Source organism: Miniopterus schreibersii (genome assembly GCF_964146895.1).
Source record: "Miniopterus schreibersii genome assembly, chromosome: 2".
In the NCBI taxonomy this organism is placed as follows: domain Eukaryota; kingdom Metazoa; phylum Chordata; class Mammalia; order Chiroptera; family Miniopteridae; genus Miniopterus; species Miniopterus schreibersii.
This window is the reverse complement of record NC_138102.1, coordinates 153,453,496-153,469,786: the sequence shown is the minus strand read 5'-3', so window position 1 is coordinate 153,469,786 and position 16,291 is coordinate 153,453,496. Positions and strand designations below refer to the sequence as shown.

At 43.0% G+C, this 16,291-nt stretch overlaps 1 protein-coding gene across 3 annotated transcripts in view; it reads right to left on the bottom strand.

The window, feature by feature from the left end:
* Positions 1–16,291, bottom strand: part of TMTC1 (transmembrane O-mannosyltransferase targeting cadherins 1) — a 237,115-nt gene that overhangs the window by 125,546 nt on the left and 95,278 nt on the right. For 2 of the 3 annotated variants that reach the window (XM_081129443.1, XM_081129441.1), the window contains exon 6: positions 951–1,032. The exons of the other annotated variant lie outside the window; for it this stretch is intronic. In XM_081129443.1, the coding sequence (XP_080985569.1) occupies positions 951–1,032 (82 nt within the window). The remainder of the gene's footprint in view (positions 1–950; positions 1,033–16,291) is intronic. 3 annotated transcript variants of the gene reach the window in all.

Sequence of the window (16,291 nt, the reverse complement as noted above, 5' to 3'; positions counted from 1 at the left end):
ATAAGCATTCTTCTTTTCCTATCAAGAAGTGAAGTCAAGTGTTCCACCCCTTAAATCTGGGTTGGTCTCAGCAGACTGGAGACAGACTCACAGATAGAGAGCAGGCAGACAGCTCTGGTGGGAGGGGGTATTGGGGGGGGGGCAGGTGGAGGGACTGAGTGACAAAGAGAAAACTCATGGACACGAACAGCGGTGTGGTGAATACAGGGGTGGGGGTGGGGAGAGGGCACAGAGGGATAAATAGTAATGGAAAAAATAAAATGAATTTTTAAAAAATCTGTGTTGGTCTTATGACTTGCATCAACCAACAGAATGTGGTGGAAGGTATACATGTCAGTTCCAGGCCTATCCCTACAGAGGTCCTACACCTTTTTTTCTATTCTTTTAGAGCCCAGCTTCCATACTGTAAAGAAGTCCTGGCTACCCTGCTAGTGAGAGTGGCCACAGGGAGGGGCCCTAGAGGATGAGACAACACAGAGAGACCACCTAGCCCAGCTGATAGCAGCATGAGTTTGCTTGAGTAACCCCAGCCAAAAATCACGAGCAGAAGAGTCATCTAGCTGGATGCTGCCCAAACTAAAGCACTGAGGGCAGATGCATGGTAGTGGTTGTTTTAAGCCACTACATTGTGGGGTAGTTTGTTTGCAGCAATAGATAACTGATGCAGTCAGGTGTGACAGCTCTGCTAAGACAACTCAGCATCAGCACTTTGAAAGAAGCTTGTAAAATACTGTAGTTCACATATGAGTGTCATGGAGTTCACATCCCTAGAATTCCTTCACACATACCTTCTAATGCTTTGTAACATTTATAGCATGTTAACTCTTTGATCCTAAGACCAAGGTATTCGAATCTACTGCTGGTTCTATTAAATAATATGGATCTCCCTCTGAGCCAAGTTAAAGTGAAACATCCCTAATCAGATATTTCAAAAGTATATATGTACTTACATAACTTATGACCAAAATGGCCCTTTTTAAGAATGGCCTCATGGTTAGCAGGAAATGTCTATTACTGCTTGCTGTCAGATACCTGAAACAGGAAAGAAAAAAAAAATCTTAAAGATGTGTCAGAGTCCACCACTCATTAACATTCTCCTTTCAGTGTGAATATGCTGTAGATCTGAAAAGGCTTGGAAAGACCGAAGCTAGGAGTGTGGCTTTCGGAGCCAGACCACCTGGGCTTCAGTCCCCCAGCTCTGCTGCTTCCTGTCTGGACAACGTCAGGCAAGTTTCTTAACCTCTTTGCACATCAACTTTTCTCACTTATAAAAGGGGGGATAATAACAGTATCTACTTCACAGAAAAGTTGTGAGGAATAAATGAGATAACAACTGGAACAGGACCTACTAGCACTGTTAGCTATAAATAGTGCTGTTCCATCTAATCCCAATATCCCAGGCATTCTGGAAACCATAAACAGGAGCTTATTTACCTACTTCATGTAGTTTAAGAAGTGCAAGGTCTTCTTCTAGCCACAAAATATTTCACAAATGTCTTATCCCTGAAAACAGGATGCCAAGGCTGTGCGAGGTTAAGTCATTTATCCAAAGTAACAAGGTTACTAAGCACCGGTGGGGGAACCAGAGCTCACCCATATGCAGTGGGTCATTTTCTCACCTGCCTATGGCCTTTGGAACCAAAGCAGGTTACAAGAATGTCAACTTCTAGTGGAGCAGGAACTTGCATGGAGCCTGCATCTACCACAGTGCACTCACTCGAACAAAGTGGGAGCACCCTGTACCCACATATGCAACGTGTGGTTGGTGGCTTTAATAAAGACTATGAAAGGGAAGCAGGAGGGGGTTGGTAACAAACACCGAGCAAAAACAAAAACCTGACGCAAGGCATTTTCACCTACATGCAGATTTCTATATTTTAAAGTACAGGATGGAGGGAAAAATGTCAAATGGAGTAGCATCATCCAGCAGGCATTTTCTAACTCATCCTTATTTCCCCTACCCTTTTTTCCTCTTTTTCTATTATTATTTTAAATCCAATTTCTCTTCAAAGAACTTATCCCCAGAATCTCTCAAAATCTGCATTTGAATGAGGTCTCTTTACACAATGGGACTATTCTGTAGAACAGAGACCCTTTTATAAAACCTGAGTGGGTTAGTATCACAAAGAAATGTCCACCTTGGCAATTGCTTACAAAATATATGTGGTTCTTCTGCTTTGATTGGACACATAAAAAAACTGTCCAAATGGCACTGTAAGGAGGTGACAGTGTCGCTCAGAGGCAGGTCTCTTCCCTTTTCCTCTCCTGGTTCATACATAGCTGAGGATCTGACCTTGCACATATTTAATGAGTGGAGAAAAGGTGAGCCCAAAAAACTACACAGTCGGCTTTTAGCAAGCTCTGGATAGGATCCACCAAGCACAACATTTAAATCCTTTCTTCTCATTTAGCTCTCAAAAGAGAGCTTGGCAAGGAGGAAGGCCAGGGATCCTGTCAAGTCTCACAACACAGGTGCATCACTAATGTCCCAAAATAGGCTTACAGAGCCCACACATCCTGAACTGCACATGAGATTTTGTGTGTGTTTGCGTCTGTGTATTTCTCGAGGCAAATTCCTTGGCTTTGATCTTCAATGTTAACTTGGTCTGTGACTCCAAAAAGATTCAGTCACTGCTAAGCATGTCCTCTCAGCTCTGCCTTTACTTTGTCATTTTCGGGATAACTGAACAAAGACCAACCCTAGGTATTTCTGCTGTTCCCTTCTGTAAGATGAATGGCTGCAGGGAGGGGAATGGCAGTGTGGGAAGGAAAGGTGCTGGGGAAGGCTGGAGTTGCAATGCATCTGAATGAAAAAGTGCTTCTCAGGTTGGTTTGCTTTTGGAAGCTTCATTTCTCAGGTTCCCTGTTGCTGGTTTAGTTTAACACAGTGTAAAACTAAAAAGTGGTTTCCTTTCTATCAAACAACAAACCATAGGGTTTAGGGTTTTTTCAACGGTAAACTTTGGTAAATTCATACTTTGTTTCACTGCAAGCTCACTATGATGGTTATTTCAGTGAGTTATATTTATAAGATACCCCTTTGTTTATAATTTCTACCTCCATGAGAAATTCCATTTCCTTGAAAAGCTAAGTTCTTTTAGGCACCAAATATTTACTTTTAAAATGCAGCATCCCAAAGCAATGAAAGCCTAGAATGATGCAGAGAGCAGTGGTTGAAAAAATGACTTTTCAAGTCTTCTATTTTTAGTGGTTTCCCAATATTAAATAAGGAAATAAGCCAAAATGGCACAGCCCCCTATTTTGATAAACACAAGATCAGAGGCTGAGATCCCTGGTTATGCGGTTCGGACCCTGTATTGTGTGTTCACCACCTCCCTGGTCATGCCATTTAGACCCTATGACCTTTCATATCCCTGGTCATATCCCCTGACCTTTCCCCCGGCACATGGTTCTTCCCCTTAGAGGAAGAACAAGGGGGTCAAGAATAGCCTTATATGACTCCCATATAAGACCTTGCACGACCACTCCCTTGCGCATGAAGACCTAGAGACAGCATCCAGGCCTCAATTGTGTTTCAGCTCCAGGCCCAGCAAAGCAGCAAGGCCAGGTGGGGCTGACATCAGGACCAGGAGCGATGACTAAGTGCCAACCCGTCGGTGGAGACCAGGACTCTGAGGAGACACACCTGGAAACCTGATGAATATTCTACTGAGATCCTCCCCACCACACCGCACCCCAGAGCTCCAGACAAAAGCCCTTAAGACAAAGGACCCAGGGCACTAGAACCCTCTCCCAGAGCATACCTGTGCCTTTCCCCTCCCACTTCTTGCTCTTTCTGGGGCACCCCAGTGCCTTTCTCCCCTCCTTCCACCAGGCGCATTCCCTTTGCCTTTCTTTCTGCTATGCTCTGATGCCCTTCTTTTGCCTCTGTAACATTTCCAGAGTCCACTTGGCCCAGCTGGCTCATTTCTTCCACAGCTCCCTTTTCTACCCATGTGACTTTCTGAATAAACTTCCCCTTGCATTTGAGTTCCCCGGCTCTGAATTCTTTTCTTAGCCAAACTCAAGGACCAAGGTCTAACATTCTGGTGCCAGTCTGCCTTTAACAAATCAACCCCCTTTCTTCTTCTGTGTCTTCCTTACCCTCCAGTACTACAGCAGAGTCCAAAATAAGAATGCCACTTCAATGCCACTGTTTCCCTTACCTTAAATCTTGGTGGTTTAAATGAAGATATGCTATACTTTCCAGCTCTTCTCAGAATCTCTCAAAACTTGATAATTTTGCCTTAATACCAGCTCCAGTGGCAAACATCTCAGATACAAAGAGTTGTTACTATTTAACATTGTACTGATAAATTATAAAAAGCTATATACCAAATTACTTCTAGAACATCGATCATACTAATTTAATTTCTCCTGCTCTGTCAAGGTAATAAAGGAGGTTAATAAAGAGTCACATACTTTAACCAAAAAATTGAATTCAAAGCTTTTTAGAAAAGGAGTTCAGAAATCTGCTTCTCTTGAAAACACAAGAAAAAGACTTTCCAGTTAACTAAAGTAACAAAAATAAAGCTTATATTAGAAAAAGACTATAAGCTTAACAAAAGCAACAAAGGAAATTTAAGTGGGGTTGGGTACTATCTTTAATGCACTCTCCTTGAACCTATAAAGTGCTTCATCTAAATCTTAATAACCAAAGGCATTCCACAGAGGAGCAGAGCAACCTTTGATGTCTCCTTTGATATTTAAATGAAGATTCTGAAGGGAAAGAGCTAACCATTCCAAGGAGACTGGATGCCTTTCTCAGTTCAATCTACTCAGAAACTCAAATTGACTCTCAATGCCCCATTCTGTGGCTGTCATAGAACTTCTGCCCAGAAATTTTAAACTCTTAACTTATTATGTTACCTACAAAGAAATATGTACATAGATTATCACACAGAATGGCGGAAATAAAGTCAGAGAAGACATAGGGGAATATAATTTCATTCTGAAAATCAAAGTTAGAATCGGAAGGACTCAGAACAGCTCAGGTAGATTTACAAGTGAGAAAAAAATAAAGTACAGAAATGTTAACTGACTTGCAAAAGGTCATAGTCCTTCAGTGGCAAAGGTCAATAAGTTTAAGCTTCATCAATTTAGTCAGATGGTCAAATTTATATTCCTTCTACAATGAATTTAGAAGGAATTTTTATTCCTTCTACATGTAATAGCAAAAATTTAGTTTTGGTAATATCACCCTTTCTGTCATTAACATCCCCAGCTAAGTTTCAATTCATTAATGATAGGGAATACTTAATACATTTAATATGTGCCAGTCACTGTGCTAAGTGCACTTTTTAATGTCATTTAATCCCCACACCAGCTCTGGGAGTCCATTCTTGCTTGTCCCCACCTTGTGAATGAGGTTGAAGGAGGTACTTACTCAGGATCTGCTGGCGGCAGAGGTGAGACCCAAATCCAAAACTAAAGCAATCACACTACTCCACATAGCATAAAAGTAAAATGGAGCTGGTTTATTCAGCCCAGTTTCAACACAGATTATTTATTAAACGGCATTTCTGTAGGTTAGCAACACAGTGACTTCTATGCAATTAAAATAATAAAGTTCATCTTCAATATCTTCATCAGTTCATACAAGTCTACAATAAGACTTATAATAAACTTTCTTTATACAAATGGATGAACTGAACCAGTGCACAATTCTTAGAGTCTTTTAAGAAATATCCATTTACAGGTTAATGTGTGTAGTGGTTGCTGCAGGTTAAAATGCAAGCTCCATGTACAGTGGGCTGATTCAGAAATTCTCAGTAAGAAAAGATGCCAAAAAGGAGAGTGTGAACAGAGCTGACAGGGTGTCACTACACTATGACATGATCAGCCAGCCCACCACACAGAGAGCTCCAGCAAGCAGAATCATAAAGAGGGACAGCTAAGGATGCCCCAGTGTGACAATGAAGCTGACACCTGAGGAAGATGAAAGTGAATTAGGTGAGCAGCGAAGGAATAAGACACACACAGAGGCCTAGGGCTGAGCAAGGGCAAAGCCGTATTAAGGAAGTGACAGTTCATTCTAGCTACAGCATCTAATACTGACAGAGCTGTGAGCAGGGAGGCTGGAGAAGCAGGCAGGAGCCACTTCACCATAAGCCTTCACATCCTATTGTGGAGTCTGGACGTTATTCTTCTGATGACAATAGGCAGCTGGTGAAGGGCTTAATGTAGAGATGACCCAATCCAATTTCCAGCACAGCAGTGTCAGCACTGTATGACATTGGTACAGTGCCCACTCTGAGGTCCAAAACAGAGCAAAGGGCCCAGCAGCCCCAATGGGGAAATGGTGAACAACAGTTATTCTGGAAGTTTCTGAGATTATCAGATTCAGAAATAGATGAAAGGTTCAAGTCCAAATCAGGGGAGAGACCTTACCATAAGTATAAATAAGAAAAGCATGTGTTGTTAGATGTATTTAGCAGCATGATTTAGGTGTTATTCATAATGTACTTTAATATTGTTAGTTGGTCCTTAATTTCATGTACATATAGAAACTTTCTACTATCCAGAATATTTCATTTACCAAAATAGGAACCCATTACAAGATGATGCTTATTATATTTATGTGGCATTTTCTATGTCAAAGGGCCTTTCAATCCAGGCTAAAATTTAATCTTTGAAAGATCCATATAAAGTGGGCATAACAGAGAGGACTGGCCCCATATTACCAACCCAGACCTAGCAGTGAATCCTGAACCAGAACAGAGTTTTCTGATGGCCGGTTCCATGCTTTCTAGCTGCATCATGTGGCCTCTTCTCCCACCATGCTGCCATGCTGTAAGACAGCATTTAGTGTGGAATTCCCCCCACCCCACCCTTTTATTTTCACCAATCTAAACTTGTTACACACTAGAGACTCTAAGGAACCCATGCAAATGAAATCACTGCCACTTGCAATACACATTTGTGCAGGAACACAAACTTTTACACTAAGAAAAAGGTTGAAAATAGCCGATGATAATATAATTATATTTTATGAATCTCTTATTGGAGTATATGTGAGGCAGCATAGTAAGAAGCTAGGAAAATTCCTTGACAAGTGGAATGGGGAAACTGAGACAGATAGTTAAACAGATAACCAAGCAATTTAAAGCCAGATAATGAATGCTAAGGTCTTACTTTCTCTAACCAAGGGCTATTAGGAGCAAATGGTTTACACATTCCAGACCGTGCTGGGACCTGCCTTGGTCCCAGTCCCTCTTCAGTGACCTGCTTTGAAGGTGAAACTGACCAGGGAATGACCCTGACCCCTCTATATGTTCATTTTGATAAATAAGCATATTAAAGGACACACCTGGGAAGCTGATGAATATTCAATTGAGATCCTCCTCTTCATGCCCCCTAAAATTCCTGCCTTTAGAAAACTGATAAAATCCTTAAGACAAAGGACCCAGGGCATGCTCTCCCTTGAGCATGCCCACACCTGTCCTCCCCCTTCATTCTTCAGGTATGTATCTTTGCTTCCTTTCTCCTAAGCTCTAAAGATTCCCAGGACACTTGCAGCCAGGGGAGCAGTGGGCAGCAACAGCTCATCCTGGGCTAACCCCCTGAACCTGTCTCCAAGGGCCCTTCTTTTGCCTCTGTAACTTGTTTCCTGAGTCCATGCGGCCCAGCTGGCTCACTTCTTCTGCCTCTGTGACTTTCTTTCTAAAAAGCCAAGGCAGCCTCACCTAGACTTGACTCTTCCTCACATTTCCAAAGGGCTAAGGCAGCCCAATCTGGGCTTACTCCTGTTGCTGTGATCTTGCCTTTCATCTTAAACCCTTCCCTTGTTTCACTGTTCCCAGCTTTAATAAACATACTTTCAAAATCACCTGGACTTGTGTCATGAAATCTTTCCTGCACAAAGTCAAGAACTCACACATTCCAGACCGTATCAGGACATACCCACCTCAGTCCTGGTCCCTTTCCAGTAACAAATGGGCTAATAAATTCAATTACAATTAAGCTAGTGAAAAGAAGTATTTAATATTGATACTCTCCTGGTGTCAATTTAATATTGACACTGGGGAAACACACTTTCTGTTAACAATAAAAGCCATAATAATAATAGCTACTGTTTAGTGAATGCCTATTATATGCCCCAGGCATGGTTCTTATGTGTATAATCCTTAGCACCTTTCTATAAGATGCACACTACTAATATCTTCATTTCATAAAAGGGGAAACTGAGGCATTAGTGGTCCAGTAACTTGTCCCAAGGTCCCACAGGTAGTGAGGGAAGTCAGAATATATATCTAGACTGTGCTTTTAACCACCAATGCTCTGCTACCTCTCACATCATTGCCAACTCATTTCTGTCTTCACCTTCTCAAGAGAGTGTCTGCATTTCAAATACTATGCTCATGATTACAAACACATCGATAACATATGTTTAGAATGATGGTAATTCAGGAACCAGTACAAACCTGATCAATTTAGGAAATTACCAAAAAGGCCACTACAACTTTATCACTTTGAAAAATGAGAAGGTATTCTAACAGCAATATTCAATTTAACAAGCAAAGTATCGGGCACTGAGTTAAGTCCTAGGAGCAATATATAAAAGGGATAAATGCAAACATTTAACATTTAAATATCAGCTAACATTTATTGAGTGTAAAGGGGTTCAGAACATGCCCCCCCCCCACAATATGTGCCACTTAGGCATGTGAATTATTTTGAGCTGAAGGAAATCAAGACCCTGAGGCCTCAAGAAAAACTTTTATCTTTCCCTTAAAAAATTCATATTTGGGGCCTTGCCTAAATTAAGAATTATCACTAGAAATAAGTTTTTATGACCTATCTATAGAGCAGGGCAAACATCTAGTTATTGAACATCTGCTCTTTTCCTGTGAATGACTTCCTCCCACTGAAACCTCAAAGCACTTTCCCTCTTAGCTCAGAATGGCATATAAACCCGATTGTGCCTGTCTCTGAACCTCTCATGTAAGTGGGGTTCCCATACGTACATATGTCATCAGATTTGCTCACTTTCTCTTGTAAATCTCTCATGTTGATTTATTAGACCAGCTGGAAGAACTTAAAAAGGTAGAGGAAAACTTGCTCCTCCAGGGAGCACATGTACTAATTCTTTAAACACACACACAAAACAACAACAAAGAACAACTATGAAGCAAGTGTTACTTCGATACTCATTTTATAGATGGGAAACTGAGGTATAAAGAAGTGAATAAACTTGCCTGGATCATCAAGCCAGTAATTAGCAGAAATGGGACTTAAGCCTATGTATCTGTTCTCAAGCCAAAATTCTCAACATTATACCACATGGCTTTTCTCTACTTTCTGCACATCCCCCAAAAGGGCACATCATAAAGGACTAAAGCAGTTCAGCAAAAGAAGAAATCAACATGGGCTGGAAAATGAGGGGAAGTTGCAGGGAAGAGGTGAGACTTGACCTGGGCCTGGAGGAAGAGATGATGGGGGAGCAGCGAAGTCAAGAGGGGCCAAGAGGAGAGGGGCCCAGGCAGCTGCACAGGGACTGGAGTGAGCACAGCCCACCTGAACGAGAGCTCCCTGCAAACACCACAGGTGGCCCCCATTCCCGTACCTGGTCCACTTCTCACAGTCAAGTGTCTGAAATCTAAATAAAGGAATTAACCTTAAACTAGTTTCAAAACCCTGAAAACTTGAACAGCAGTAGAATATCCCTAAATATGGTTGACACTGATTCTATCTCCTGTTTACTCAAGTCACACGTGGGCAAAATGACCTCCTTCAGACACGTCCTCCGTCCTTACCTGGTGTCACCCGTTACTAGGGCCCTTTTGATACTGTGGAGGAGACAGAAATTCCCCCCCTTCGGCCCCTCTTGCGTTCTTATGACTGAACTGATAATAAAATTGACACAAGACTATGTTAACAGGAGAAAAATCCAACTTAATATGTGCACACAGGAAATCAAAAATGATGCTCAGAGAAATAATCAAAGCAGGCAGCTTTTTATACTATTTAGACAAAGAAACAGTAAATTTATGAGGACTTGACAAAACAAAGAAACAGTTTTGAGAACTCTTTAGTAAGAAATTCAAGCAAAGTTTGTGTTTGGACAGTAAGTTAGTAAAAAAGTAACAAGGTTTGGTTATAATATAAGCTTTTCAGCCTTGAATTCCATAGCTCTGGCTCTAAGGCTGTATGTCTCAGCCCCACCCACCCCAAAGCAAGGAGGGCACCTTTCACAGGACAGATTTATTTCCTGCATTCAAGGAGATAAAGGAGGCTCAATGTACCCTTTTCTTTCTTGAATTTACTGGGATGGCATCGGTTAATAAAATTATATAGGTTTCCAGTGTACAATTCTGTAAGACACCATCTCCATATTGTATTGTGTGTTCGCCACCCCAAGTCAAGCCTCCTTCCATCACCTTGCACTGCTTGCTCTTCAAGTGACATTAATCTGAAATAATCAGCATGCCATTGTGGGGTATTTTGGGGCTGCTTGCCCTATTCCCCAATAGTGCCTGAAGCAGGGCAGCCTCTCCCCGAAGTCCCATCTCTGACGTAATTTTCAGGATTTTCAAACCTTATGGTCAGTACCCAGGACACAGATTAGGCCACCACTGCTAGTGGGAGAGGTCACCTGTGGTACAGGCCAGCACCCTCTCTCTTCCGCTTGCAGCATCCATGTAGGACGCAGGCCGGGCTGGCCCAGCTGAGTCTCTCTCTCCCACATTCATCCTTGTTACTGGGTGAGTAACTTAGACTGGAGTCTGTGCCACAGATCCGGGCAGCTTAGGCTTAGGGCTCGGAGAGGAGGCGTCTTACTTAAATTTTTGCAAAGCCACTTTCTCCAGTCTAGGGCCCTGCCTAGCCCTCTTCCCACATCCTCATGTACATGCTCTGCAGCAACTCACGACAATAGACAGTCAATCCAGAAGCTCTCAAACACACATGGCTTCATGCACTGAGTTCATGCAGAGGCCAAGGAGGACATTTGGTGGCCTGGGCTTCCTGCAGACATAGGCTCCTCCTGAAATAAATCACCTCCCTGCAGCACTGGCCACACTCTGGTCAAAGGCCTGAAGCAGAGTAGGTGGCCTTAAAAACCTCAAACCATTCAAATGGATGTAAGTGATGTCAATGCTCAAGAAGAGAAACCTTTTCTTGGTCCAGAAAGCAGCTCATTTCCTGGGCACCCACCCTTAATACCCTTAATTTTAATGTGTGTGGGGGTATTGCCTATCAAATCTGCAAGGACCAGAAAGTGGGGATGGGTCATTCCTGCATAATCTTGGCAAACACCTTTAAAATTCGCTTTTCCTACAAGAATCTTACTTTGGGGAGGTTCAAGTTTTATTTCACTTGAAACTCCATGTTTTACATTAAAGACAAATATGTTCTGTTGTTTTAAAAAGGTGAAATCTTTAAGGCTTCAAGTCTGGGCAATTTGGTTTCACTTTAAATTCCAACGTTCATACACATTGAAAGCTGCTGAGGAGGAAATGATTACTAATATTTCTATGTAGAAATAAGAATAACACTTGGGTCTTAGTACAGAGTATACATAACATATAAACAATCATTATTCAGATAGTTGTCAGGGTTTTAATTTTTGTGCAAATGTCAATCAGTACTGCAGAAGTCAGAAATCCATAATAATTAAGTCTATATAATTTTTTTAAATGTTTCTTTGGTTATATAATTTTTAAAACTTCCTCCTAATTTCCTTCTAGACCTAACAGTCTCATTTTGAAACATAACATAAAAAGCCTAAGTAGGGAAGCTGCCAAAGGAAGGAGACATTCCAATTCCAGTTATAATTCCTATGTATTCACATATTTAATGTTTTCAAAGTCACACTCATAAAATAATGTTACAATATCACAGCTTGCTCAGTTTTAATTATCTCTGTATATGATGCCTTGGTTGCCAGATGGATCTCTAAAGGTCCCTCCTGCTAAACTCTTAAAAGATGGCACCCTTGATGTTACAGGGGCAGCCAGCTATGGTGAAATCACCACATGCTATGGAGTCTCATAGAAGCCTGCCTCATTCAGGTACAAACTGGTAGGCTAGGCAAGCCCTTTAATCCCTGTGGGTCTCAGATGCCTCAAGTGTAAACTGGTCATCCTAAAGTTTACAAGGTTGTTGAAAGGATTTCAATGAGATTGGATGTGTAAGTGGCTCAACACAGTGCCCAGCCTATTAAGGCATCAAAAGCACCCATTACTAGAACAGTGACCACAACTCCACGACACCACTAAAACCCTATGGCTTAGAGCCTTTATGGTGCAAGGGCGCACACATACACACAGACAAGTGAGGAAAGGACTTCAACTAGGATAAGGGCAGAAAAAGGACTTGATCTCTCTCAGGTCACCAGCTCCCTCCCTCCTGGAAGGAGAAGGGAAAGACAGCAAAATATCTTCCTAGAAGGCAAAGCTTTAATTTGGCTTTCATATTCTTCTATCTTACTGGACTCCTTCAATTCAGCTCAAATACTCAAGTCAGATACTCAAATGTGTTGTGCAGGTTACACCTGCACATGGGACCAACTGAGGAGGTGGAATTGATGTGACCGGTAAGGGACGAACCAGCCCCTGCTCTGTTCAACAACCCCAGCCCTGGAGCCGCTGCATCTGCCCTGAGGAAGGGGCAGGGGGGCTTTCCCTAATTCATCCCAAAGAGCAAAAGATGCCCTGACTCAAACGTCATGCACCCACCATGCCCCACGCCCACACTTGATTCTACTTCCTCTAATGAAATGTCCGTGATTGGCCAGCAGCAGCCCTGATCCATTATTACCAGTCACGCACGACATAACACTTCTGTCATTGATGAACCGCATGTACAACATAAGATTATGTTGGTCCCATAAGATTATAATGGAGCTAAAAAATTCCTATAGCCTACTGCATCATAGTCATTATAATGTTGTAGTGCAACACCCGTTTGTGGGGGTGCTGGTGTAAACAAACCTAATTCCTTACCAGTGCTATAAAAGTATAGAACATACAATCATATACAGTACATAATACTTGATAATAAACAACCATATTAGCAGTTTATGTGTTTACAATACTGTATTTCTTCTTATTATTTAAAGTAGACTCTTTCTTTACAGCAAAAAAATGTTTTCTGTAAAACAGGATGCCATGTTATGCTGCAGCAGCCTCACACATCCCGTGTTTAACCAGATTTCTGATTGCATAGTTTTCTCTTGTGCTTGATTTAACCTCATGGTTTGGTTTTTGTGGTTTTTTTTTTACAGAAAATATGCTGTACAGGCTTGTAGCTTCGAAGCAGTAGGCTATCCATGTAACCTAGGTGTGTAGTAGGCTAGACCACCTAGGTTTGTGTAAGAACGCTCTATGATGTTCGTACAATGAAGAAATCGCCTAATGATGCATTTTTTGGAATGTATCCCTGTGATTAAGCAGCACATGACTATATTTAATACCCACTAGTCAGCTTCATTGTCCTAATGACTTTCACAGCAACTTGTTTAACATTTCCATTTTCTTTGCAGCCCATTTCATCCGCTCACTGGCATACTAATACAGTGCTGCTGCATTTCCAGTCAGCAAACCATGTGCAAAGTAACTTAATGGTCAACTGAAGAATAGCTTTTATTTCTGTTTTAACTCAGCTGAGTTTTCCTTGCTGACTCAGCACAACGTTTTGCACAGTAGGCATTTAATTCATCAAACTAAATTTTAAAAAAACCTAATCATGTAAGTCTTTACACTACCTTTACAAACCCCACTGGCATCAGGGCCCAATTTGAGGTTGTTATTTTAAGAAACGCATTTTCCTGTTCTCAACTAAACTCAAGGCCAGCTAAAAGTCCTTTGAAATTTTTCCACTCTAACGTTTCCAGATCCTAGAGATTTTCATACATAAGACTGGATTTTCATCAAGGGGGACCAGCCAGTCCAGCCGGCCTCGTACAGAGGAGCTTCCTGGGACATGGGCCGTTCAGTGGGAAAGCCAGGAGATGGTCCCCTGTACCCACCCTCCACAAAACCCAAAGAAAAAGATCGTTTCTTTTTCTTGTCCTGGACACGCGCGCACACACACACACCCCTCCTGATCTGTGCCTTGCTACTCCTCACACATTAGAATTTAATAAAAAACAAGTGTTTCTCTGGTGGAAGATCTCTACTAATTGGTTGAGCTTATTAATTCTGAAAACATGAGAGCTAGAATTCTCTCACCCACACTTTCCAGCTGTCTACCAAATCTTTCCCATTTGAATAAGCCAATATAAGGCATTCTTTATAGTATCACATTATTAAAGTAACAAGAAGGAAAGCGCAGGAAGAAACAGGAGGTTAATAACCACTTAATACCATACAGAGTGCCCTTTTTAGCGCAGGCAGCTAGTCAGTTACTAACAAAGGAGGGAAGCGAATGGAATCAGACACCAAGTCTGATTAACTAGAAAGCTGTAGCATTCAGACTCCCTACCGGACAGTCGCGTCCTCCCCCAAATGGATACTAATTCCCAAGTGGGCAGGAAGAATCGGCTTTCCAGTGTCCCCCGGGGACGACCGGCCCCCTGGCTGGGATGACGGGGCGCGGGATAGAACAGTGCGGGAAGCGCCTCTGCCGAGCGTGCTCGGTAAGAGCCACGGGGGCAAGGAGAGAGGTAAGCACGCGAAAAAAGCCAAGTGAGGCATGCGCAGTAGGAGCCAAAATGGCAACATAAAGGGGAGCAGCCTAGCCTGGGAAAATCTGGGGGAAAGGCCCGATAGGATGAGGGCATGAAACCCCGGAAGATCCAGGAAAGGGATTGGATAGGAGGAGGGCCCAGCACGAGCCTGAGAAGAACTAGGAAGGCGATTGGTTCGTTGGAAAGCAAGCTTACCCCTCCCCCAACCCGAGAGCCAATCAAAGGCTAACAGGCCGGGGCTTGTTCGTTTGTTCACGCGCACTCTCCGTTGGAGCCGCACAAGCCTGGGCGAAACCGGAAGCAAGGCGCGGGTCAGGTCATGGCGCTGGGTCCTCCCCCTCCGGGCCGGCGCTTGTGGTCACCAGGCCCAGGACGTGTTCCGCTGTGAGACGGGGCTGAGCCACCGGGCCCTGGGTGAGACGTGGGCTCCTGAGCGCAGTGTTTTGTTCTCGCTCCCATAAAGCTTGCCCCTGTGCCGCAAGCCCTCCTGTGTGGGGGTCTCCAAAATGCGCTTCCCGGGACTCCGTGAGGGAATCTGTTTCCACCAGCAACGCTTCGACTGACCAAAGATAAACACTGAAGCATCCGCAAAAATAAAACTGGCCAATAAAGCGAAAGAACCAAGCATTTGCCCTGTGTTGCCTATTTAAACTGTACCCCCAGGGTAACCAAGTATTTCATGAACAGATGTTTCTTTTTATGTATTTTCTACCGAATAAATGAAGAGAGAATGATAGAAATAGACTAGCACAATCTTTCAGTCCCTACTGAAATAATGAATCTTAGGCATATGGCAATGCGGCTGTACAGAAAGAAAAGCCACCAGAATTACTTACTTTCCCCTGGACGTACACACCACCAGCTATGAAGTATTCTTATCAAGAATCCGAAGCCTGACTACAATCAGATCTCTAGATCTAGCCCGTCTATCCATTCACAGGCAACACCGCAGAGAGAACGTATCAGTTGACATCACGGCGATGAAGTCACCAAAATACAGACTGTGGGAGGCATCCAAGGACAAAAGAAGAAAAAAAGAAAAACCCACGACAAAAGGAGACCTGCAAAAAACCCGGCATTCCCACTAAGAGACCTGACCCAACTTGAGCGCGGCTTCCAGCAGCCTGCAGCCCAGGTCCTGGATGGCCCAGCCCCCTCCTGAGTTCTCTAGAAAAGCTCAGGGAGGGTTGTCAGAAGGATTTACTGTTTAGTTCCAGTTAACACCTGAAGATAGGCCCCTGGTTCCCTTTCTTAGAGCATTTACTATAAACGGTTTCTAATTTTAAGTCCTTCCTCAGTCCTTTGGAGATGCATATGTCTTCTACAACCCAGGGGTGTCTTCCTCAAGGATCTGAAAGCCATTCCTCAGAAAGTAACTGTCAGAAAGGACAGGGCCTCTTGTCTCCCAGTCTGGGGAAGGTCACAAGCCACACTCCAGGAATTGTCAGCTTGCAGACCCACTGGCCTCATCACATTTACACTGAGCTGCCCCCCACCCCCATTTTCCACCTGAGTCTCCACTCTCGCTCCCTCCGTCCCTCCCTCTCCCTTTAAAACGCCCAGTCACCTCTGCAAACTGTAATGGAACGCCCAACCATCAGTAGTTGCCCAATAAAATCTGTTTTCACTGCTTTAATGTTTGGCTATGTTTATCTTTGACAA